General features: G+C 42.8%; 1 protein-coding gene across 1 annotated transcript; it reads right to left on the reverse strand.

Annotated features, from left to right (window-relative positions):
• Positions 1–27,430, reverse strand: FECH (ferrochelatase). The gene is made up of 11 exons (XM_065406098.1): positions 27,176–27,430; positions 21,115–21,232; positions 19,030–19,149; positions 18,447–18,595; positions 10,005–10,139; positions 9,003–9,109; positions 6,693–6,791; positions 4,326–4,433; positions 3,035–3,199; positions 2,513–2,572; positions 1–2,017 (listed from the first exon to the last, which is right to left on the reverse strand). The coding sequence occupies exons 1-11, from the start codon at positions 27,237–27,239 to the stop codon at positions 1,883–1,885; spliced, it is 1,260 nt and encodes a 419-aa protein (XP_065262170.1). The 5' UTR covers positions 27,240–27,430; the 3' UTR covers positions 1–1,882.
• Positions 27,431–27,445: the final 15 nt, after the last annotated feature.

The following is a 27,445-nucleotide window of genomic DNA, read 5'->3' on the forward strand; positions in this document are numbered from 1 at the left end:
GAGGCAGGAAGTGTAATTTCCATCTCCCCATACCAGTGTATCTAGCCCACTGGCTGATAAACAATTATGTTAATTTATGTCTCCAGCATCCTAAACGTCAACTCTTTCAACATAAAATGGAGCAAAACAAGTTTTATGGCAACAGAGGCCTATGTTATCCTTAAACAACCCTATCCCTGGAGGATCAGGAGCACAAACTATGTGCATCTCACAATTACCCGAGCAAGTAAAATTGTCTAATAATCACAGCCCCTGCACTTCCACATCTTATGATTAGTTGATTCATCAATGTAAGCAATATCTGCGTGTTAGAACGACTTGCAAACAGCCTCCAGTATTTGGTGCTAATTATATAGGATAAACATTTGTATTCATGAAGCTGACAGCTAGACCAGTGCCTATAAATGAGCTCTCCCACAGAATACTTTTAATGGATTCTTCTAGCCCTCGAGGGAATGTCCCCTATATGAAGGGGCTGCTAATCCAGACTCTATGATAATTCCATTCTGAATGTATTTCAAGCCAAAACCGAGCAATGCTGGGTAGTGGCCAGCAACTGGGACTGTGCTGAATGCCCACTGCTTTATTTTATACAACCTCCATCATTTAAATAGTTAGGACTAGACTGCATTCCTGGTGTATCCAAATGCCCCACCGAAACCAGTGGAGATTTAGATGGGTCAGGATCAGGCCCTAAAAATAGCCCAGGGAATGTAATAGGGCAGAACTCGGTTTCTGGGTTAGGGAATTTATACCCACCGCAGCTGTTAGGATAAGAGGCATCCTGCACCCCTCATCTGGCACACCCACCACAATGTAAATTACTCCTAATATATCACAGGGGTTTTAATTGACAACATGAATTAAACTGGATCGATTGTGCCCATGTAGCTCCATAGATATCCCACAAAAACCACAATGTCCTGACGCAGTGGAAAGCACAGAGCAGATCTATAAATCCTCAGAAGAGCCAGTTCAACTTTCTGAATTTGCTTAATCAAACAGAGAAAGCCCTTTGGAGAAGAGAAAAGCATTGGTTTGAAGGATAAGCCAACCCCCCCTTACAACCAGCTACAGTGTTTGCTGTTGACAGTAACGAGATTTGAAATATAGCTAGAACTCCATTTAAGTGGAGTGTTCTCCAAAAATATAACTCAGTCCTGGGTCATTTCTTTCACTTCATGCTCTCCACAGACAGAGATTTTCCTTCAGACAATGAGAAAGTTTCAAGAAAATGTAAACAAATCTCCTACAATGCCACTGTTCCAATGGGGCAAAGCTTGTCTGGGCTTTTGCAGAATCTCTTTTCTCCCAGGAAAACCAAAATAAACTTCTATGTTTTAAAAAATATACATATTATTTTTTTTAAAAATCAGAATTCAAAACACATCTGAAAATATATCTGTAAGAGAAGATGACTGGTAACTGTGTTAGCAATACTGCACCAGTAGCAAAAAATAATAATAATAGTACACTCTACACCTGGAAGGCTGAAATGAATATATTCATGACATTAGTGCATATAAAGAACTCCCTGCAAAGAGCTTTAGATGCCAGTTTGTATCAAAGTTTTTTCAGTGCTTACTTTTGGGCCTGATGCTATGAAGTGCTCATTAGACCCAGGGGAATTGAGACCTCTCAGCACCTCACTGCATCAAGCCCTTCCTTCCTTCCCTTCTACCCACATCTCTCCAATAAAAAAAGAAAAACTTCAAATTCACGTCTCTGTTACAAAACTGCAACCCCACTGAAGCCACTGGGGTTAGAAGAGTGTACCAGAATGCTAGAGTTTGGCTATCTGTGTGCAATTTCTGATGTCTGCATTGTTGCACCATTAAGTGATTTCCCTGCACAAATCAAGTGTGTTCTTCTACGCTGCACGTCACAGCTGTTGATTAGTGAAGAAGGATTTTGCCTCCCTGCAGACAGGATTTACACAAAGCGGACAGCGGAGGGTTAACTGCTTGGAGCAGATTTCATTCGACTGGATATGTGAATAGACCAAGTCTGCCAGTGCCTGAAAGACAGAGTATTAAAAAGCAGAAGTGAGTGAACCACTTGCAAAAAACATGCACATTACCAAACTAACGAGTTAGCCAGACCAACAATCAGTCAGACCAAGGGATGTGTTGTGACACCAATTTTTTAATATAACTTCCCCTTGATTTCAATGGGGACCTTGATTTTAAAAATTCATTGGCATAATATTGACCCTAAAAAGGAACATTTCTGCTTTTCTGGCAATCTCAATAAATAGGTGACTGAAAATGATGAGAGAAAAATTGCTTTTCTTTGTCAAAACAACATTCAAAATAAGTATCAATTAAAAAATAACACAGTGACAAAGGAAAATAGCTTGTGGTCTATGAACTACAAAGTATGGGGAATTCTATTTTAATAGTCAAACTCAGAATGTTTTAATAATATGAGAGGAAACCAACAATCTGCTAGAGCTTTCCAGAGGACTGCTAAGCTGTATTTTCTACTAAAGCTATGGTAACAATACGGATACCTTGGAGAACAATGGATTTCCATTAAGAGACTCTGCTCTTCTGATGTTTTCAACTCCACACTGAATCAAAAACAAGAGAGGAGAGAAAAATAAAGAGCTGTTATGGAAAAAAACAATACCCCAGTAGCTTTTTTGAAGAACATTTTCTATATCATTTAGAGGTTGCCCTAAAATGACTGAATTAACTGTAATCATCATTTTAGCCGTGCTGAAAAAATATTAGCAGACAAAATTTTACTTTGATACCAGGTTCCCCAAACCCCTTATTTATTGATCATACAAACCATTTATCTTAGTTAAAATAAAATGGGTCAAAATCAGCTCTCAGCTACACTGATAAAAATGCAAAGTAACATCTCTGAAGCCAATTCAGATTAACTCCAGATTTACACCAGTGTAACAGCAGAACGTGACCCAAATCCCATACCAACATTTAACCATAAGATCGGCGCTAAAAACAGGGGGAAAGAAATTTGGGAGCAGAATTGCCCAAGCAATTATGAGACCTGAAGTGATGTTTACCTCATTTGCTAAAACTTGTGCATATTCAATATCCAGCTCATAGAGAGTTTCAATGTGGTCACTGGTAAATGCTATTGGAACCAACAAAATGTTCTTCTTTCCCCTTTTACAGAGTCCTTCAATAGTTTCATCTGTCTGAGGACCCAGCCAGGGCATCGGGCCAACCTAGGAGAAAGTGGGAGGGGGGGGGGGGAAATCTTTCTTCAAGCTTTGATAAATTAATTCTAAAAGAATTATATTCTGTCGTCATTTAATTAACCTACACATACTTATTTATTCAATGAAGAATCAAATTTGTGTTTATCTTATTATGTTTAGCAGTATCTTTGTCCACCTCTCCATCTATTACTTTTTGATGAAGAGACACTGCCTCTCTGTTTAGACCCCCAGACAATCCATCCTGACAACAAGCAGAATCCTATGAGACTGAATTTACTTATATTAAACAACACATATTTTGAGTGGATGATTGGCTTTTAGAGGGGCACTTAAAAAAATTACTACAAATAAAATAAGCGTCCTTTGTTTTTCATTCCAACCCTCCCCCGCCACGGCTATTGAGCAGGATTTACCTGCCTTTAAAGAATTTTTCCATTTTTAAGACTAAATAAGCCGATGGTGTTCTTTAACATCCAAAAAGTACAGATGCAGAGCTAACACGATACTTTACTTGCTGCTTCCTAGCTTTAGAACAAAACAACTCTGCCCCCGTAACTGTAACACATTTGAGAAATGTAAATTACTGACATGTAATTCTGATGAGGCTAACATTTCTTAAAGTTCCTTCATTTCAGTTGGAGTTTACAAACGTCACGTGCAAAGAGAGAGATAAATCAACCCATTCTGCGTTACCTGCTTTAAAAAAAATGAAGTCTATTTGGATTGGGCTCATGTCCTTAACAATGGACGTAATCATATAAGCGATCTTTTGGAAGGTCTCTAAGCAATATTTCAGCAGACTTTATCATAGTTCATTTGCTTCCCATTTCCAGCTGCTAGTCCGAGAAAAATCCTCACCATTGGGTGAGCATATGAGGAGTAGTGGAGAATCTCTGGGCTATCAGAAGTTTACTTGGGAATGATGCATCAAGAACTTCTGTAAAGTGGCAAAAACTTAAAGTGGCTGTTAAATATATATAGAAGATAACACCCAGGCACAAAGAGCACCATTCCATTGGAACTCAGATACTTCCAGAAAGTAGGAGAGAGAGGAAGAGAGAAGAGATCATCCTAAACTTTGATGACTAAGGGGCTGCAGGTGGCTTTTAACAACTTCCTTCTGACCACATACCTTGGACTGCCACACGAGCCTATAGGGGTGGGAAAAGTTGAGCTTCTCCATGACTCTTTGGACAGTAGCTCCCACCTCTTGAGGGTATGGATCGCCACGGTTCACTACCTGCAACACAGAAACACTGGCCTTTCATTCTTCGTGAATGTTATGTTTTCTCATGTGCAAAGAACATCTAAAAACGTTCAGTCTCAATCACTCATTTTAAATGAAGGGAAGCAAGCAAGCAAAGTCTCCATGCGTGAGCACAGTGCATGTATCCCCTGCAACAGGCTGCAGCAGCTGTGCCTCGCACAATGGCAAATGTTTGTGCAGGCAACAGAAATCGTTAACCGTTACATATACCACAATGAACGTAACTACTATTATTTTACTGGATAATTCAGAATTTAAGAGTTATAAACTCTCAGTCTGACGTGTAACAGGCCTATCTTAGCCATTGCAAAGAATATTTGCTCCTGCCCGACAGATTTCATGTGTGTGTTTTCAGTCACTAGCTGGAGTCACAAATGGTTTCTTTTCAATTACTTTAGCATCAAACTGACATTTCACAGGCTTCCTTTATTGCATGCATGTAATTGCCTTCCAACAGAGGATCTCAAAGCATTTTAAAAATATTTAATCCTCATAATACCTCTGTGGGTTTGATAATTTACAGATACTTTAATATTTTATGGATGAGAAAACTGAGGCACAGAGAGCATTAGTGACTTGGCCAAGTCACAGAGTGAGCCAGTAGCAGAACTAGAAATAAAACCGAGGAATACCGAGTCCTATCCCCGGCCTCAGACTGGAGAAAGCTCATGTTTACTATTTATATTCTCTTCAATTTAAGTGAAACAGTAGTACAAACATGTTGGGGAAAAGCTCCTCATTGTGCCCAGTGCCCTAGCGGTATTACTCTGCACTACAGGACAGGCCACTCACAGTGCATTCAGTGTCAATTTCTCCCCTTGCCAGCAAAGTCTGGGACAGCAGTGGAGGCAGCAACACATTGGGGAATGGAACAGGGGACGAAGAGGAATGTTCCATGCCATTCAACATGACTCCTGTTGGCTGATTCAAGAAGCAGTGCTGATGGGCATTCAAGTGAAACAGTAAAACAAAGGATGGGTAACCGGGAAGTCAATCCAGGAAAAGGGGAGCAACTAAAGCAGAAAACAAGATGTGTGTCCTTACAGCTCTGAAAAGAGACAGTAGGAACTCTGCAGACCCATAAGGGAAAAACAAAAGCAAGAAAAATGCACGTTAAAATTTGGAAGTCAAGAGTCATAGTTCTGCCCCTGGTTCAGCTGCTCACCTGAAGTGTGGCCTTGGGTAGATAACTCAACTTCTCCATGGCTCTCTTTCCCTTCCCACCTTTTGTCTGTCTTATCTATTTAGACTCTCAGCTCTTCAGAGGAGGAACTGTCCCTCACCATGTGCTTGTACAGTGCTTGGCACAACGGGGCCCAGATCTCTGCTGGGGGATCTAAGTGCTACCTTCATACAAATAAATAAATAATACTGCTGATGTCCACTGTTCCCTCTGCCATTAACCACTAGATGGCAGCATATTCCAAGAATAGGAGTCTCCCAGGGCTAGGCAATAGCAAAAGGAAAGGACCAAAGATTACTTTTAATACAGTACTTCTGAAACAGCAGTACCCTGCATCTCAGCCTTGACTGGCACTGGAATGACTTCCAGAACAGAGAACACTGTTTTGAATTACGCCAGTTGACTGTGACATATTCCACGAGTTTTTTACTTGTAAAAATAATAAAAAGACCCCAGTGGACATTATTAGAAGGTGAACCATGACACACACAATTTGACTGAACTGGGACACTCTGAACCATTAGTATTGAAAACATTTTAAATGTGTGTTTATGGAACAAGACAGCTTTACAGAAGAATTCATTATGAAATTGTCCTTTGCCTCATCACCTGATTGTTCCTCATCACACAAATGAAGACAGATTCTGCAGCCTCAACTTATGTGGTACAATGCCACTGGTTTTTTTTTTTTCCAAAATGATTAGAAGCCACTGTATTGAAGTTGCTAGTTACTGCCAGCCCACTGTGTTAAAATCTCCCACTCTAGATGGTCTATTCCAAACGTGCAACGATTCTACTCTCATTGCTTCAGGGAGAGTAATTTCTTTTTGAAAGGTGAGAAAACAATTAGTTCCCCCGCCATTATCCTCATGTGGAAGCGATGGGCAAGAAGTAGGTTTTGTTCCTTGTCTGGTCTAATCCTGATGGCCTACAAGCTGCAGGCTACTCAAAACTTTGCTTTGCCTGAGATGCAACCCATCAGACCAATAACGTGACTCTCCCATGCGACGGAGTTTTAACAACTTCAGAGGTGACTTCATGTTACTTACAGACATTGGGAGCGAGTGAGCAGAGAAAAGAATGACAACATCTTTCCTTTTCTCAGGTGGAAACAGATCCAGTTCTTTTTGTATGTGGTCTGCAAAGCACTGTAAGAGAGAGGCAAAAGAGTAAAGATCGGTAACAGGAGATGCACCCATCTGCTCAAAATAATGCGCACAAATTGGCTGGGCACTGCTCTGCTTTGTGTTAGCTCACCATAAGAACTTCTGACGAGACAGCAAAGGGTCTTTTTTTAGTAGCATGCCAGTGGGAGTTTGATCAATAGTATGTACAATAAAATGTTCAGTAAATAATGAATTACAGTGCCTAAATCAAAACCTGTTGAAGTCCATTGATAGGCTCCCAATGAGCTTTGGATCAGCTACTTGGACTTCAGGTACAGGACACAAGTTAAGATATTACAGCAAATTGAATCAGTGTCTGTCCGCACACCCTCAGTCAAGCTGCTCTCACTGACAGAAGCCCGCCGTGTAAAATGCATGCCCTAAAGGATAACAAACTTGGGCTTTGATGGACCTACAGGGAGAGCAGGTTCCCTCTTTCAGAATGCTCTGCCCCCAACCCAACAGTTAAATCTGTGGGCTGATAGAATGAGTTCCTTATCTGAGGTCAACTGATAGGACAGAACATGGGGAGACAGATGGTTTCAGTTAACCAAGACCTGAAAACCAAAGCCTTGTTTCCCCACATGGAAGCCTAGGGAATGATTCTGACCTTAGAGTCACAGCAGTGACTGAGATCAGAACCTAGCCCAAGATATACATGTCCAGGTGGCAAGGAAACATACAGAAAGGAAAAGAAGCTGACTTAACAACTTGCACACGGTGCTGCCAGAAGGAAAAAAAAAAGTTTGTGGTGACTGTCTGCAGCTCCCTACCAGACACATTGCAACACCACCACCACAGATAGGACAAAAACATTACAAAAAATTAAACTTTAATTTCTGTTGCAATGTTACAATCATAGGCTGAGCCAGCCCTTCACTTACAGGCTCCCTTGGGCATGGAGAAATGCATGTTGATTAGCTTACAAAACGCAGCTGTATTTGTGTGCAATCCATCTAATGGAGAGCAGCATTTGGTAGATTATTTGATCATGCAGCGGATTCCTGAACTCTGCTGAGACATCTCAGTGAAAGAAGTGAACGGCATGCACAAGTGCCAAGAACTACTATTCTCTCTTGGTCTCCCCTCAGTCACTTGCACTCTAGTCAGTCAGAGACCAGCGTGAAAATGCAAAAGTCAAAGGCAGAAGAAGAAGAAAAGCTCCCAACTCTGCTTTTCACGCTCCCCTGGCATCTCTCTGTCTCTCCCCAGCAAAAGCAGCCACTAAGATCTTTCCTGGAAAGGAAGGAGCAGAAAGTGGCTGCTGTTAAGTGTTTCTGCTGCAGCTACTGCTGTGGCCAGCATTACCCACCTCTCTGATGCCAGACAAGGGCTTTAGAATAATACAAAACCACATTAGTGCTATTATTAAAAGCCCAGCACATGCATTCCACCTCTTTAAAAGAAGAAAAAAAAAGGGCTCCTCCCTCAGTCAAGCACATTACCACTTCCCCCTCCTTCCTCACTTCTTTTCGAAGGGAGTCCTAATTCTGTTCCCACTGAAGTCAATGAGAAGTCTACCGTGAACTTCAATGGGAGGATAATCGAGCCCCTTAGGCTGTGGATCTCAGGGTGACATTACTAGCACTGATTATATGGAGGTCTATGGAAGCAATGCAAGCTTCCACACATTAATCCTGAACTAACACTGCCCCCAGTAATTTCAGACCTAGCACATAGGATATATATTTTATATTATGAAATACAACATGACATTGAAATATTCCTTTTGTTCTGAGGTTTTCAAAATTTTGAAAGAATCTAAATCAGGGAACAAGTTTGTGTCCCTTTAAGACAAGTAGTCTCATGGGGTACGTCCACACAGCAAAAAAAAAAATAACCCCATGGCAGCGAGTCTCAGAGCCTGGGTCAGCTAACTTGGGCTCCCGGGGCTTGTGCTGCAAAGCTAAAAATAGCAGTGTAGATGTTCAGGCTTGGGCTGGAGCCCGGACTCTGAGACTCCCTTGCCAGGTTTCAGAGCCTGGGCTCCAGCCCCAGCCTGAACGTCTCCACAGCTATTTTTAGCCCCGCTGCAGGAGCTCAAGTCAGCTGACCTGGTCTCTGAGACTTACTGCTGTGGGTCTTCTCTTGCTGTGGAGACGTACCCTCAATAACTCCATGTCGAATCTGCTCAATTGACAAGCAAAAAGAGTTTTCCTGACAGCCACAATGGTTTGCATACAAACTCCATACCTGAATGAGAAGGGGATGTGTGGGCCACCTGTCAATAATGCTCCATTTCATCTTTGGCTTCTCCCCCTTTTTATTATAGTAGCGATAAATGGCATTTAGGCTGCTTCCTGAAATGCACAAAATTAGGAGATTAGCAGGAGCTTTAGCTATACATTCATCAGAAGTATGGATACTGCCAGACTTTAAAAAAGAGTTTTACAACCAGCCATTTCAATATTTTAAGGACTAGGTATCAAATACATTACACTGCAAATCAGAACTGAGAGCATAAGAGTAGAAAAAAATATTTACCTCATGAAGTCTATATAACTAATAGATCTTTTCTACCTGCCAACTAAATCCTCAACTAAAGCAGTTATTTTCAGGAGCTATTAAGGGAGCATTATACTAAGCATCACCGTGTGCTACAGAAAACCCAAAAGCATGTTATATTGTATGGGGAGGATGGGTCCCTGCTTTAAACTGAAATGTACACTAAGCATTATCACCTGTCCTAGGGCCAGGGGAGGGGGTGGAAATATTTATCTCTAGAACATGCACATACTCCGGTTATGTAGGTTTCTGATTTTGTTGGCACTGATAGTGGCTCTAATGGTTAGAGCAGGTGACTGAGTCAGGACTCCTGGGTTCCAATTCTGGCTATGCAACTCACTTATGTAACTTCAGGAAAGTGCCCTTTTATGGAGTTGTGCTTCAGTTTACCTATCTGTAAAATTGGTATAACCCCTCATAGGGATGTTGTGAGGCATGGAGGTCTAACAAGGCCTATAAATTTAAAATTCCTTATTGTTAGAGAACAGGCTTCTACTTATAATCGGGAAACTTAAAGCAGGCCAACCAGGAAGCTGGTTTCGAGGAAGGCAGGCTGGGTTTTCATTCACATCCCAAAAGTTCCCTCATGCTTTCATAAGCCTCTTGTGCTTGGACTCTCAGCTGTTCTGATACATTTGTCTATATGCTGTTTATCTTCCTCTTTTACTGCACTTTCACAGACACACTCACCCGTGGTAGAACAGCTGTACTGTGGATACTGTGTGAATGCAATAGCCCTTTCAACGCCATCTTTCTCCATCTCTTCAATTGCTTCTTCTGTCAAAGGATGGACATACCGAAATCCAATATAGTATTTGTGAGGCGCTGCCAGCAGAAAGAGAAAAAGAAATAGCAGCTGATCACTTTATCTGCAAACGCTTGGATTTTAAAATCCCCTTCTGACCAGCTGCAGCCCGGCCTCCTCAGGAATACACTCTCCCTGACTGAACAACAGCCAAAATGACAATCACGATGTTTACAAGATGCTGAAAATCTCTTCCCGGTTTGTGATAAGTTAGGCTGTGGAGAAATAATAATTGTATACTTTATATGCTAGAGGCTTACCATGAGCTGTGAATCAGATTTTTGGAAATGTATATATTTTAGTTGCTGAAGATCCTAGCACTGACAGTAGCAGCATTAATCTGTAAAATTCTCCCTCCCCTCCAAACATGGAGATCATTTAGATGTATTCTACAGGCCAGCACGAGACAGAGTACAATGGCATGTTACATTTTTGACAATAGTGCAGTATCAAGAAGGCATGTTCAACTAAGTTAAAAGGAAATGATCAACCTGGCTCATGCCAGATGGGAACCATGTCACTTTAAAATACAAGAATCGTAACACAGCTCACTTCCTAAGAGCAGTTAGCTCAATGGGAATAGAATTCTTGTATTCCAAATGATTGGGTTAAGGAATGTGAGCATGTCTGGCTAAACATACTAAACAGCTAAATGCAGATCACACAAGCACATCAGCAGAGGAATCAATTTCATAAGAACGGGATATTGGGTCAGACCAATGGTCCATCTAGTCCAGTATCCTGTCTTCCAGCAGTGGCCAGTGCCAGGTGCTTCAGAGGGAATGAACAGAACAGGGCAATTTATCAAGTGATCCATCCCCGGTCATCCAGTCCCAGCTTCTGGCAATCATTTCCAGTGCTCTGGTGTAGGATTCACTATCAACAGACCTCCTGGTATTGAAGTATATTGTAAAAATGCACATTTTTAATTAAAAATAAAAAAGCTGGCAATTCTTTACATGTCTTACAAGTTGTGATTTTCTTAAGGTTCCCTGCTTGCTGTGGGAAGAACAAAAAGCTTAAAGGATCAGGGCATGTGTTATTTACTTAGATTGAAAACTCTTTGGGGCTGGGACCATCCTTTTAGTCTGTGTATGTACAGTGCCTACCACACTAGGATCCTGAGACTCCTAGGGGCTACCACAATACAAATAGTAAATAAGAATATACACACACATGTGCACATCCTCTCCCCCACTGCCTACGATCAAAAGATAAAACATAGTACAGTCAAAATAATATAAGCAGTTCCCATGATCCCACTGTGCTTTTCCCTCCGTTAAAGCAATACTGTCTTCCCCATGGTTAGTCAAGTCCTTGCTTTATGCATTTAAAGAGAGTTAGTGAGGTCTGCTACTGCTGCTCCTAGCTGAGATCTGAGGAGCACTGGGGTCAACCAAGGCTGCTCATCAAAATCTGGATAAATTTTAAGACCAGGGATCTATCCCAATACAGCTGCTTCCTCCAAAAAACTATTAATTATAATTTCAGAACTAGATCGCTGGTGTCCCAGAACCCCTAAGGCAGAGACTACATGTGCTTTTCTATAATCCACATTTCTCCTCCTAGAACAGACTATATGCTGATACCTTAAAGATGAAAGCTGGAGAATAGAAAAATGCAAAATGTTGTCCTTTGAACTATCAGATCATAACTCTGTGCTACCCGTCTGGAAATCAAACCCAAAATGACTGTACTCAAAATAACGATGCAAAGGATGCTGCCAAACCCACCTCTAAGGGAAGGACTCAAACAACCTCTGTTAAGACAGACTTAGCTATGCCTTCAAACAGCAAAAGTTTTAATGGAACAGAAACAAAAAGATGTGGGAAAAATTATTGCTGAACTGGGAAAAACAGCACAGACAAACAGGAGATAAAGGAATATAAATTTCTTATTAGATATACAGACCAGTAATCGTCTGTACTAACAATTCATATATGTTAAACAAAGATATTTCAGCTCTGATAAGAAAGCCAGCATTATTCTGACCAAACAAGGTCCTGGTCTTGCAAACATGTGTATAAGTATCTTTACACACATTAGTCGTCTCATTATATTCACAGGGATTACCTGTATATGTAAAATTACTCCTGTGCTTAGGTGTTTGATGGTCACGTGTTAAGGAAACAACAGGCATCCAGAATGGTAAAGCCCTAAATTTTCCAAGTGTCTGGTGGTTTGGGGTTGCCCTGATTTTTCTGGGTCCCAAACCTGAAATGCCTTAAAAGGGCATGATTTTAAGGAAGTGCAGAGCATCCAACCTCTGAAAATCAGGCCCCTGTAAGGTAGCATCCAAAGGATTTTAAGGTGTTTCAATTTTGGCACACAAAATTGCTACTTACATTTGAAAGTTTAGGTTGTTAAAACACTCCAAAATATGTGTACTGCTTTAAAAAACTGCTTTCTTTTACCATAACTTACATTCACATCATCAGGAAGACTCAGATTAGGGTAAAGTTTTGTCTACACTTAAAAATTTTGCCACTTTAACTACGCTGGAATATTTAAAGTGTCATCACTCCCTACCCCTCCTCCCCACGCCAGCGGAGACACAGTTGTACCAGTATAAAAGTGCTTATTTTGGCATATCTTATCCTTGTTTGGCAACGTAAAATAAGACATACTAGTAGAAAGTGCACTATACTAGTATAGCTGTATCTACACTTGGGCTTTTACCAGCATAACTATATCAGTAAATATCACACCTCTCAGCAACAGTATTTGGCCTCACTAAATCCTCCAAGGTCACCTTTAACAACAAATTGTTAGCCCGCCCTACTTCTAAAATTGCAGCTACTGTCTAGGCAGTAAAGTACATCTCTAAATAATGGATACCAAGTCAGATGTAAAGGCTGCACAAACAGATAAAGACAGGGTGGCTTTCTTTTGGTGACCACATTGTAAAGTAAGAGGGAGTGATACACCCTGAGAAGAATAGATAAACCTCCCTAAAACCATCAGCTTCAGGATCTATTGCAAACCTGACCTATTTAGAAACTACTTTTATACAAAAAATAAACTACTGCATTTGCTGCTATAGCAGGGTGTAATTTCTGAGCCCAAGCTCTGGATGAAGTTTATTCTTTGGCTACACTTGCAAGGATTTTCGTTTCAATGGAGTCACACTACAGTGTCTGAAAGAAAGGGTTGAATACAATCCACACAAAACAAACTCATGAGTCAGGGGTGCGTGTAACAAAGTAAAGACCATTTTGGCTTCAGCATGATTACCTTTTAAGATTGCAAGTTTTTGCTTCCCAGTTCCAAATTCTTTACAACTTTCATATCTAAGCCTCACCTACCCAAGTTTTAAATGGGTCCTAAAATACAAAGAATTATGAATAACTTGGAGTCAAAAGCATATTAATCTTTCCAGACACCGATGTGGGTTCCATGACATGCCAACTGATTCAGCAGCTGATTCCAATGCCAAGGAAATGGGGAGAAAACGAGTGTTTGTGGACTCAAAGCACAGTTAAGTTACGGGGCTGAACAGAAGCTCTCCTCGTGGGCCAAAAACACAGACTTACTTTGTCTTGCTTTTGCAGTTTTCCCGGTAACTTTGTAATATCAGGTTAACAGGACTGGGAAAGGACTTCTGGCATTAATCCACAGCAAAGGTACTCTGTGGAAGCCAGAGCAAGCTTCCCCACTCTTCCCCACCAACTTAGTCTTTAGCCTGTCTGCCGACTGTCCAAAGGGAGCAAAACATGCTGCAGAGACTGGCTTACTTAGAACTAAGGTGAGCCCTGTGGCTCATTTCAAATAGAGCAGCCATCAGACGATCATTGCTTTTTGGCAACTACCACATGGGTCTGACTAGAGATGACAAGGAACTAAAATGGAACCAATCCGAAGACAACTGTGGCCAAGCATACTGTACTTAATCCCCAATGACAATGGGCACAGGGGCAGAACTACTGTGCCTTTTCAGGGCATTCCCTCAAGAGGTGAGGGACACAGGAAAAGCCTGGCACTGCTGAACCTATTCTATGGACACAGAGAGAAACTGGTTTCCCCTTGCTGCCAGACAAGCATATTCCAATCATAGCATAAAGTTCAGGTAGAAAAGATTCTTGGCTTACAGCACCTTATGTGCCATAGTTCTATTATCCTCACAAAAATCCAGGAGAGGTACAAATGTTTCAAATTTCCAACAGCTGCTCACTGTGACCAGCATGAGACGAACATGTAGAAGTCTAGGCTTAATCTACACACAAACTTGCACCAGTTTAACTCAAATCCGATTTTAAACCGATTCAGTTAAACTGGTTGTGATGGAGTAGACTCCCCACACTAGCCCTGCAAGAGCTGCATTATGCCAGCTGGGCCCAATCAGCTAAATAGGCTGCAAGCAGGGGAGATTTAAGCTGGAGGTGGCTAATTAAGGACACACTCACCTGTGCAGGAACAGGCAAGGCCTATATAAAGCCAGATGGCCTTGCTACAGAGGCTATGAAAGGCTTCAGTCACTCCCTGCATGGAGGGAGTTAGAGGTTGGCAAATGGGGGGGCCTGATATGTAGGAAGAAGCTCAGAGAAACAGCAGCAAGAGATAGGACTGCATAAGGACTGCGGCTGCTTGTTATAGGGCCCCTGGCTAGAACCCAGTGTGGTGGGTGGGCCTGGGTTCCCTTACTAGCCACTGGGGTGTGGCAAAAGGCATTCGAGACACCAGGTCTGGAAAGACTGTGAAATACCTGGAAGAGAAGGACTTTAGTTACCTGGCTGGAGAGCCAAGGCATGAAGAGAGAGCTGATGATCCAGGAGTGAGCAGAGCAGTAGAGCAAGACAAAATGGGGCAAGACACCACCGGAGGAAGAGCACATGACTGACCATGCTAATCCCTAAAATAGCCAGCAGGAGGTGCCGCTTGCAGTGAGTGGATTCTGTGACTCAACTGGTGGAGAATGTGAGCAATGATGGTCGCCCCTGATACAAGGGGAGTGGGAGACACTGAGAAGCTGTTTAGACAGCTGCCTATGATACAAGGGGAGCAGGAAAGGCTAGATGAGAGACACCTGAGGCAAAGAGACAATGGAGCCATCATGTATGGAGGCTGTCTTTGCAGAAGGCAGGTGTACCTTCCCAGGCTGGACCACAGAGCTGCTGCTCCCAGTGAAGGGGGCTGACAAGCAACAAAGGGGGATACAGGCCCTGATGAGGCAGATTCTAGAGAACCAGCAGCAAGAGCGAGAGGCACTATATGAGGCAATTAGCTGAAGAACAGTACTACTTGCTCAAGATTCTCCAAGAGGTGAGCAAGGGCCAGAAAGGCTAGGGCAAGAAGAGAGGCCCCAGGGTAGGGAGGCCAGAAGCCCAAGCAGGGCAGTGTTATGCCTGTGGCAGAGGGGACAGTTTAGGCACTGATGGGGCTGTGAACTGGAAGACTGCCCGGGTCACTGTGGGAGTGACAGAGAGTTTGAAAGACTGTACCTCCCAGAAGGGGGGGAAACGCGGAGTGACCCAGCTGGAGGGCCAAGTCACGAGGAGGAGGATGCTGTTACAGGAGTGAGAGAGGGTCTGCAGACCAGAGAGAGACAGAGTGATGGCGTGCAACCGCGGGTGAGGATGTTGATCTCCTGAGCCAATCCCCAGAGCAGCCAGGAGGATGAGCCCAACTAGTGGTGAGTGGAGCACCCTGGGACACTGGTGCAGACTCCTGCATGAACACTCTTAAAATGGTTTAGACATGACTTGTATCAATTTAGCTTAAGTCAGTGAGGATTTAAGAGTGCTCAACAGTGAAGGTTTGGACAGGTTGAAAAACCACTATTGGTAAAACCTACGTTAGTTTGTGAGGGAGTTAATCGCAACAAGAGTCACCCCTCCTTGATACGGATTTCTCCTGATAAAGCTGAGTGGCTAAGCTGACAGAGGCCCTAGGATTTGGGGGGAGACAGACATTTACATGGAATAACAATTTTCTCCCATTTTCAAACATTACCCTAGCTGAAGGAGAACATACAGTCTTTGTATCTTGTGGATGCCGTCCAAACCAAACAGTTAGGCCTTATCTATTGCTCTAGCTTCAAGGGAGGGTCCCTCATGTCCTGGGGTGGTGCTGACAGCAGTAATCTTGCTTAGTACTGCAGAATTAAACTGTGAAACAGCATCTTTCTGTGCCACCCCCTTCCTCTAATGACTGTAATAAGATCAAGCCAAGTTTGTGTTAAGCCTTTTAGCTACGACTGACAATTAGATTCAGGAACAGTTTAAAGGATCCAGAGTGTAGATAATCATAGCTGTGAGACTGTAGTAGGAAGTTATAGCTACTCAAAGAAGCCACTAGATGGAGTCATGATCGCTCTCTCACACACACACACAACAAATGCTCCATCCACTGCATATGTCTAACTTAGTAAGTGTTTTGTGTCAGGAGTCGTATCTTTGTGTATTAAACAGGACGGAGCAAACACACCCACACTCTGTCAGGGATCAGGGCCTGCAGCAGAGTCTGTCTCCTGGCAACCCAACAAGCACAAGAGGCCTGCAGCTGGCTACCTGATCGCACCACCTGATTGGTCAGGAAGGGCAAATGACTGACTTTTAAACCCAGCAGCAACTCTCTGGCTGCTCAATGCATTCATGCCCATAGGTTTCAGAGTAGCAGCCGTGTTAGTCTGTATCCGCAAAAATAACAGGAGTACTTGTGGCACCTTAGAGACTAACAAATTTATTAGAGCATAAGCTTTCGTGGGCTACAACCCACTTCTTCGGATGCATAAAGAGTGAACCATATATTGAGGAGATATATATACACACACATACAGAGAGCATGAACAGGTGGGAGTTGTCTTACCAACTCTGAGAGGCCAATTAAGTAAGAGAAAAAAAACTTTTGAAGTGATAATCAAGATGGTTCAGTACAGACAGTTTGATAAGAAGCAAGTGTGAAAATACTTACAAGGGGAGATAGATTCAATGTTTGTAATGGCTCAGCCATTCCCAATCCCTATTTAGCCCTGAGTTGATTGTGTCTAGTTTGCATATCAATTCCAGCTCAGCAGTCTCTCGTTGGAGTCTGTTTTTGAAGTTTTTCTGTTTTAAGATAGCCACCCGCAGGTCTGTCAAAGAATGGCCAGACAGGTTAAAGTGTTCTCCCACTGGTTTTTGAGTATTATGATTCCTGATGTCAGATTTGTGTCCATTAATTCTTTTGCGTAGAGACTGTCCGGTTTGGCCAATGTACATGGCAGAGGGGCATTGCTGGCACATGATGGCATATATCACATTGGTAGATGTGCAGGTGAACGAGCCACTGATGGTATCATAGGGCCTAATCACATCAGCTATACCATCAGTGGCTCGTTCACCTGCACATCTACCAATGTGATATATGCCATCATGTGCCAGCAATGCCCCTCTGCCATGTACATTGGCCAAACCGGACAGTCTCTACGCAAAAGAATTAATGGACACAAATCTGACATCAGGAATCATAATACTCAAAAACCAGTGGGAGAACACTTTAACCTGTCTGGCCATTCTTTGACAGACCTGCGGGTGGCTATCTTAAAACAGAAAAACTTCAAAAACAGACTCCAACGAGAGACTGCTGAGCTGGAATTGATATGCAAACTAGACACAATCAACTCAGGGCTAAATAGGGATTGGGAATGGCTGAGCCATTACAAACATTGAATCTATCTCCCCTTGTAAGTATTTTCACACTTGCTTCTTATCAAACTGTCTGTACTGAACCATCTTGATTATCACTTCAAAAGTTTTTTTTCTCTTACTTAATTGGCCTCTCAGAGTTGGTAAGACAACTCCCACCTGTTCATGCTCTCTGTATGTGTGTGTATATATATCTCCTCAATATATGGTTCACTCTTTATGCATCCGAAGAAGTGGGTTGTAGCCCACGAAAGCTTATGCTCTAATAAATTTGTTAGTCTCTAAGGTGCCACAAGTACTCCTGTTATTTATGCCCATAGGTGTGACCCTCCTGATGTCTGCCACTCCTCACTTTGCTCTTGCCCTGCTCCTAAACCCATTCCTGCCTTGTCTCCCTGCCTTGTTCCTGCTCAGTCCTTGCTACCTCACCTAGCTCCTAGTTCCAGCTTCCTCACCCTGACCCTAGCTCCCGATCCCAGCTCTGACCCCTGGCTTGGCTCTTAGTTCCTGGTTCCGGCTCTGACTCCTGGTGTGGCTACTGGTTTCAGCCTCTGGCCCTGACCCTTGGATTAGCTCCGCCCACTAAGCCTGACTCCTACTCTTCCCAATAGGCATGACCACCCATGGCCCAGTCTTCTCCCCCCACACACCCACTACAACAAACAGAACAATCTCCTAAACAACTGTACGGAAGGGTATAAGTACCAGTGTGAGGAGACATTTCATCCAGCAGTTTCACCATGCCTTCTCCCTGTGTTACAGTCCACTTTTTAATTGGCGACCCTCCTCCGATCTTGCTATATTGTTCTTGGATTTTCGGTGTGCGACGTTTGGCAATAAATGGTGCCAGCTTACTGAAACGTTCAAAAGCAGGGTGAGTTAGTAACATATCCCATCACCTCCCCTCCAGCATCTTAAAAACAACAAAAAATCATCCAACCCACCACCAGCCTCCAAAACACAGCAAGCTAATAATGTTCAGTCTCATTCTATGCATGGCTTGTTTTGTATCGTTTTATAATACCATTTAATCTAATTCACGTGAATAAATTTGCCAGTTGGCAGTAAACAAAGAGTTGTGATCACCGGTTAAAGGTCTCATCCTGTAGCCCCCAGTTTCTGGAGGACTGCAATATAATTTCTCATTACCAAGTTCACATGAGACAGTCAGTACAGAGTTCTTGGCCTGAAGTACTGCAGCCAGCTGGAAGGACTTTCTGATGTCCAAGTATATAGCCTACAACAACACTCACATACTAACACGCCACGTGAACCAAGTGTTTCTTACTTTTGTACTGGAAGCGTCATCAGGTCCTTATCTAGGAAAAGCCTAAGTAGGAAATCGTGGACATCTCCCAGTGTTTCTGGGCCACCCATGTTTAACATCAAGATTCCCGTTTTAGTTTTCCTATTAAAAGAAAAAAATATATGGTTTGAAATCTTTTTCTATTTCGCCCTGTAATCAGCTGCCACCTTTTACAACTGCAGGCTAATCAGCCTGACCCCCTGCTCTCGTTCTATTGTGCAAAATGAGGATCATGTTAAAAAACTAATCAAGAGGTAAATGCTGATATCCTTATTCACATTTAGCAGTCCCTTACTCCATCCCAGTGAGATCAATGGGGCTATTCAAGGTATACGTTTCTACTCAACAAGAGTAAGGTTATAAGAATCTGGCCCTGAGACACTTGACAAAATACTATGTGCTGAATCAGCAAGTGCAATCTATTTATGCTCAATAAGCATCAGAGCCAGCAAACTCACACCTACATGCGGCCTTTTTAAATCAAGTATTTTGCGTCCCATAGCTGAAGTAACTTTCCAGTATACATCCTTTAATAATAAACACCACCAGTAAATGAATACAGCGGTTTCCATACCTCAGCTAAATGCCAGCTGCACATTTTAGGTTCACCAGAAAACATATTACACTACAGAGAACAATCCTGTCCAAGCAGGGGGTGAGCTAGATAAGATGTCCTAGCCCTGTATGCCTTCTCCATCTCTTAACTACTTTCTGAAACGAAGAGCCAGTCCACACACCAAGGCATTAATCCCTGTTTATGAAAATCCTGGGTTCTTGACTCAGCTCTGGCCCTGTCGTGCACCTCAGAGGGCACAGACAGACCAAAAACTGGGAGCAAATGGCCAGCAGAGAATTCCCCTATCAGAGGGAAACTCCCTGCTGGAGCAAGTGTTCTGGCTCCACACTCTGGTTCTGCTGCACCCTACCCTCCCACTTGGAACAGTGGAGTGCCAGAGCTTCACCCTGCTAGTCCTACCTACCACTGGAATATGGTCCATCAAGGATCCTGCATCAGACGAAGGACAGAATCATGCCTGTTATGGTAACTAACAAGTTTAGAATGGGAAATCTAAGCATTTGGACTTCGTACAGGGTCTGAGATCCATAGGATTTGGATCTTTTATACAGTCTGAGATGAGGAGCCTCTCTTCCCCCTTCTGTCGTTTCCATATCTGCAAACACCGCACGGGTGCATTTGTTTGCAAAATCCTTTGAGATCCTTGAATGAAAGGCACTAATTATTATTAACAAGAGTGTACTAAATGGTGTCTCAAATTGTGCAATAACTGCATTATTAAGCTGCTATCTCACTCTACTATACATTATCTTCTTAAAATACAAATAGTTAAGCTTCAGGATGGCTTGTTAAGATTTTCAAAACAGTCTCAGGGATTTAGACACTAACTTTCAAATGAAAGTACTGGCCTAAATCCCATAGACCGCTTCAAAAAAATCTTAACCACTGTTTATTTCCCTGCTCCTTTCTCCCCTCCACCCTACTAAACACTGCACAAGATGTAACAGGGCATAAGGGTAAATATTTTTATCATCTATATTCCAATAGTGCCTAGAAGCCCTGGTCATGAAGACGCCCTTGTGCTAGATGCTGTACAAAACACAGAACAAAAAGATGATCCCAGCCCCAAAGAGCTTAATATCTAAATATCCGACAATGGACAACAGATGGATACAGACATATAAATGAGGGAAGCACAAGGAAACAGTGAGACGATTGTAATGCTTTAAAACCAGAGCACTGTAAAGTAAAGCAATACGGGGGGGATAGCTCAGTGGTTTGAGCATTGGCCTGCTAAACCCAGGGTTGTGAGTTCAATCCTTGAGGGGGCCGCTTAGGGATCTGGGGCAAAAATCAGTACTTGGTCCTGCTAGTGAAGGCAGGGGGCTGGACTCGATGACCTTTCAAGGTCCCTTCCAGTTCTAGGAGATGGGATATCTCCATTAATTATTTTATATTACCATTTTGGAGAGAGAGAGAGCAATTACCTGTAGGACACACACACACACACTTCATGTCAGCACAGATGAGGCCTGTGAATAACTCCTTACCTCTTTTCAGGCTGAATTTGAGGCTCTGTGCTTTTTGTTTGTGTGGCAGCTGCTGCTGTTGACTGACCTCTCCATTGTATTTGGACTCTCACTTGACTGCAGCTGCTGCTTTTTGTGCCTGGAGAGAAGGTTAAAATGTATTGTTAGTTTATTACTGGGCAGAGGATTCTGTTTATGAGACATATGCTGCCTTCCCCCAATATCTCTTTAAATGTGCTTGGTGGTCTCCTGATATTTGGCATTTCTTTTCAAGCCCCATCTCCTGGAGCCAAGCAATTTAAGGAAAAATCATGGATTTCATACAATTTTTAAAAGGGTAAGTGTCTAGCCCTCGTGGTTGCAGAGAAAAGCTGGAAAACATGACCTGAGTGTGCCTTAAAGGCTCAAAAACCAGGAAAGCAAAGAACCAAAACTTATTTTTTGAAACATCTTATCATTTTAAAGTCAATCTCATCATTTTTAGGGCCTGACTCATGAGTTTTGAACACTTGGGGCTGGCAATGCTGTAAGAGACACCACTTCAGCATGAAAGGAAGTGAAGTACCTTCAGCTCAGAGTGGAGGTACAATGAAATGGTTGTGCAGTGAAAACTGCAATATTGTAACTACTCTATGGACAAATGACTTTTTTTTTTTTTTTTAAATGGAGATATACTATCTCCTAGAACTGGAAGGGACCTTGAAAGGTCATCAAGTCCAGCCCCCTGCCTTCACTAGCAGGACCAAGTACTGATTTTTACCCCAGATCCCTAAATGGCCCCCTCAAGGATTGAACTCACAACCCTGGGTTTAGCAGGCCAATGCTCAAACCACTGAGCTATCCCTCCCCCCTTCAGTCACCAAGACTGTCAAGCTGCTGCCAGAATCTTTCACAAGCACTAAATTTACAAAACATTAAAATACACCCATCCATATATAAATATTATACAGATTAAAAAACATTTAAAAATCAGCCCCTGAATTTCAGGGCTTTTAAACATTTGCTGCAATGTAGCTTAATGTATTTGAGCCCTTGATTGTTCCTAGCTTGACCCTGTGCTCCAGTAGACTGAACCAGCAATTCCATCGGATCAGTTCAGGGCCAGTTCAACCAGGGTTCTTTAACTTCACTCTAGGCAGCCATCTCTCTCATTGCTTTCACTCGATTCTTCCCATCACTCCATGGCTCTAGCCTCAACCAGACTTTGCCCAAAGCCCAAAGGCAGAGATGGATAAGAAGACTACACTTGTTAATGGGGGTTATTAGTGGTTTAAGCACTTAGGCACGTCTAAATATTAATAGTGGGTTAAAAGGTTGTGATCTAAGGGACTGAGGTGATTTAAGCACTTTCGGTGCCTGAAGGATTGTTTTTTCTCCTTCTCTGAAAATCTTAATTTACTAGATTTATAAAGTTTGTATAGTACAGTCGACATTATACTATACAATGCAAAAGTGAAGCTTTCAGCTGCATTGTAAATATGTATATCTCATTGTTTCACTGGTTAAATGTGTGGTTTTTATATTTATTTCTCTGTTTCATAAGGGATTTCCCATAGAATATACAGGATGTGCAACACTGCTATTGGAACTCTATTTCACATATCTTTTGTGATTTAAACCGTTCAAGCTTAATGTTATGTTAACACAGGTTTTCTTATTTAATTTTCAAAATACCATAAACATTTTATCCCTCAGAGCTAGGGCACAATAAAATTTTAAGAGGCCACTTCTGCCCTTAAATATGCACACACAATTACTTTCACAGCGTAAACAAATGCAGAAATGCCTCCTTAACATGTTGCCATATTAAATTATCACAACTGTATCACACATTCCATGTTTACCATTGCTTACACTGCAATGGAGACTAGAAAAGGGTCCCCCACTTACAAGACTATATAAAAAGATTTCACTTTCTAAGCCACAGTCTACAGTACGTTTGCTTTACAGAGAAGCACCATTAAAATACCTGGAAAACTGTCTTGGAACTGTAAAAACTATTCACAACTTTTCAGCATCTAAAGTTTTTTCTAAAGCACAATCTTGTTAATTTTTCAATGAGTAATAATTTACAACAAAATGTTTTTAAGAGAAGGAAAAAAAGTATATTACAGGGTTATTGAACCAGGTTCCAGAGAGGGGGGAAAAACCCACATTTTGAAATGCCAAGTTAGATATCTACAAATTCCTTTTTTGTAGTTAAAAATGAATGCTAAGGCTTCACATTCCTCTTCAATTAGATAAAAACTTTGTAAGTCGAACAGAATACAACAATAGTTGTGTATGTCAATCTCCTCTCACATGACCAAATAATCCAGCTAAACATTTTTATCTCTAAAGAATTTTGTTTGCTGTATTTCTTATTCCCAGTATTCTAAGTAGCTCTTAGATCTACATATACATACTACCACTTCCTCATTCACGTGCACCCAATAAAATAAAACCATACATCTGCACGCTCAAGTTATCTTAAATCATATTCCTCATCAATTATATTGCATTCTTCCTTTTAAAAAACTGTTAGACTGTCTGAGCATACATCGTTACACTGACTCAGTAACATTTAAGAAAAAAAAAATCTATAGATGTACTTTTAAAACAAAAATAAAAAGTGCTCTGCTAATTATATTTAAACCATTGTTAGCATTTACTTAAAATGTTAGTCACTGTTCTGTATGCTATTTTTCACAGAGCCCTGGTGATAAATAAGGGGCAAAAAGACAGAGACCATACAATCTTAATAAAACATTTCTGACAATATGCAAATAACCATGTTAAGGTTAAAGACAGACCACAAAAGCCAAGGACTCTTGAGGAAAAGGCATTTCAGCAGTCCCATGTTTTGCCTAGGGCCCTAGGCATTTGCAGCGAGTTGGATCACTAGATCAGTTACTCACTGTTACCAGAGGTGGTGTTCAGCAAACAGGCTGAGTTTACAATAGTTTTTTTTCCTCAGCAAAGAACGATCTTGCTTTTTTGGTTGTATGTCTCAGTTACTTTAATTCAGGGATTTTTATTTAAACTTTTTTCTTTAATAGTACCACTTGAATCAATTTCCTACCATAATCTCCATTCACTTACACGGACACTGGAAAAAAGATACACACAAAGTATGTGTAGTAAGGGATGTATTCTGTTTCACAATCAACAGGCCTAGTGCTCATTAATTACTAACATTTTCTATATTAAACCCTTTTCAATCAAAGCTGAGAGGGGGAAGGGGATTCAAATTCCAGCTTTGTAACAAAAAAAAGAGGCAGATTTAGGGTTAAATACTAAAAAGCGATGACCCAACTGAACTTTAGTCAAACCCAAGCTATTGGGCTCATTATAGGAGTAACTGGATGAAAGTCTACAGCCTGCATTATACATACAGGAGGTCCAACTAAATTATCTAATGGATCCTTCTGGATTTAATATCTATGAAGTTTTACATGCCCAGCTCAACCCTTTTGTATTCATCTCCACAACTGACCTGCTGCATTCTGTGTCTCATCTTATTTGTACGAGTTAAATTCTAAAATGTTTGGGGGACCAACTCCATAGAAGTGACTTTCACATATCTCAGCCTACATGGCATGTTTCCTGACAACCCGAGAGACCACTTCTTTCCTTTCCCACAACCAAAGACTACCAGGAAAGCTGGGGAATGTCATTCGTCCCCAAATTTATATGGCAGGTGGTTGTTAATAGAATGTTTTCAAGGGCAGTCCCTTCCCCACTGGCCTGACAGAGCCAAGTTTGTTGATCGTAAGGGCATGGCACAAGTCTCATCTCTTTTCACAGGCTGTAGTCTGTTGGGGGGAGCATGTTTCCTTTTAAATTGATTTTAATATACTATATATAACAAATGACCTTTTAAATTAAATTCTGTAGATGTCCAAAGTGGCTACATTTTATAAGTGAAAATAACTAAATAAATAATAATAATTGCTATTGTATAGCAACAAATTCTGGTGGTTCTATCGCTGAAGGCAGCCGATTAAGGACTATACTGCATAGTTTTAGAGGACAGCAATGTCAATCTCCTGACCCAGGAATTTTCTGGGGGTATGGTGAGTGGCTGGGAAAGTTAAGTGGGGAGGGTCTGTTTTGGGGGGAGTTAGAAAGGGCTCATCATTCACATTGGGTCTATGTGAATTTTTGTATCCTTTCCAAAATAATACACTGTCCATGCACTTTGAGAACTGATCTATTTTATAAAATAATTTTTGTAGTTCTTCAACTGTTTGAGTTTCTGGCTTTTTAAAACCAAAAATCTATTTTTGATGCAAAAATCAGAGACACCCATACCCAAGTTTTAAGGCAGCTAAACATAAACTCTCCCAACCACCACGGCTTGCAATAGGAACAGAAAGGATTGTCCGTGCTCCAAAGGGCTCTACTTTGTGACAGAATGAATAAAGACAAGATATTAGAGAGTCAAGGTAGGTAAAGTAATATATTTTATTGAACCAACTTCTGCCAGTGAGAGAGACAAGCTTTCAAGCCACACAGAGCTCTTCAGGTCACCAACAGAAGTTGGTCCAATAAAAGATATTACTTCTCTGATATCCTGGGCCCAACATGGCTACAACACCACTGCATAAAGGCAAGATACTCATCTAAGTGCTCTCTGATAAATAACCCGTGTCTGCAAGGCCCAGTTATAATAGACGTGATTCCCAGTCTCCCATGGTCACCTGAAGTGGGTTTGCTTTTACACTGGTGTCGACAAAGCTGTAATTGGGTCTGCGTGCAGAAGTTCAGATTTCCCTGCAAACAGTCAGTACAGATGTAGGGCCAGACTCAACTTAATGGTACAAGCCCACCGATTGAGGCTGATGGTTGTAACTGATGGCAGAATTTGACTCCCTCCCTGGCTTCCAGAGACACTTACTGCACCAAGACAGATACACAACACTGGTTACCCGCCTGCAACAGCTTGTAGAGAGCACTGCTGATCCTGGGCACCAGAGGCAGGTTCTGGTGCAAGGGCAGCATGCTGGCTCAGAATGGAGTACGCGCCCACAACGTGCTTGGCACTATGTAAGGGAGACAGAAGATGCCTACAATCTACACAGACAAACAACACGAAAAATGGGAGAGACAAAGGAGAGCAGAAGCTTGAAAACTTTGCACTGAACTGGGGCCCTGGCTCTGGGTGCCGCAGCACTGGCCAGGCCACTTACTGCACGCGTGAAGCCCTCAGTGGCAGGCACTTGCTGAACCAGGGTACAATGCCCTGGTGCTGCCTCCAAAGAAACCGGCCCTGCCCCACCAGGGCGCACTGTCCCTGGGCTCCAGCTGCCAGCAGCACCCAGCGTCATCTACAGGGACTCCCGCTGCCAGTCACTAACTACCTCGCTGCAGCAGGACGCACCCCAGGGCTCCTGCTGCTAATCACGCAACGTTATGCAAACGCTTTTCATTGAAAGGGCGCGTTGCGTAACACAGTCCCGGCTGCAGAGCCCCCGGGGGGGGGGGGGGACTTCTCGTGCCCTCTGCTTGCGCTTAGCCCAAGGAAAAGTGTTACATGTGCCCTGGAGAGGGGCCGCTACCGCCAACACCGCCCGGGCTACAGGGCTAAAGTGGGCAGCATGTGGGAGAAGTTAAATCTTTTCTTGTCCTCTCTGCGCTCAGACCATCCGCCGCCCGGGGCTAAAGGGGGAAGAGTTTGCTCCAGAAACCCTCCTCCATCCCTGCCCCCCCAGGGCTTTCCCACCCAGGGGAGCGGGCCCATGCTCCGCACTGCCCGGCCGCGCTCCGTGCGAAAGCCCTTTGTTTATGTAACGCAGCCAGGCGTTAATCTGCCTCCCAGCTGCACAAACCCCTCTCGGAATTGCTGCTCCCTTAGCAATGCAGCGGCGGGGGTCACTTCCCGGCCCCCCAGGAACGGAGGGTTTGGGGGGCCAGGGACGTGCAAGAAAACATCCCGGCTCTCCCAAGTCCGACCCCTCCCGGGGAGCCAGCAAGTGCAGCGAGCGGCAGGAGAGCCCCCGGCCCGCAATTTCCACAGGCTGGGGCAGGCTGCAATTTCCACAGCACGCTTCATTCAGCCCAGGGCATCCCGGCCACCCTTAAAATGCGGTTGGAAACTTACATGGACACAACACTCGGTTTGCAGCTCTGAAGGCAGCAGCCATGTTTGTGTGAACTAAATACATTCCCTTAGTCTGCAGACGTCCGGGGAAAAGGGTTCCCTTCCCCTGCTGAAAGTGCCTTAGCACTAGCTGGAGTGGGCTCGCCTCTCTCTGCCTCCTCTTTCCTCCCTGTCAAGATCCTCCTGTGTCAGCCCGCCCGCCGTTTTCTTGCGTTAGGAAGACATGCGTTTGCCTTGCCTGGAAGGGGTGGGGACAGGGAGAGAGGCAGG

This window comes from Emys orbicularis, chromosome 6, assembly GCF_028017835.1.
Source record: "Emys orbicularis isolate rEmyOrb1 chromosome 6, rEmyOrb1.hap1, whole genome shotgun sequence".
NCBI lineage: Eukaryota > Metazoa > Chordata > Testudines > Emydidae > Emys > Emys orbicularis.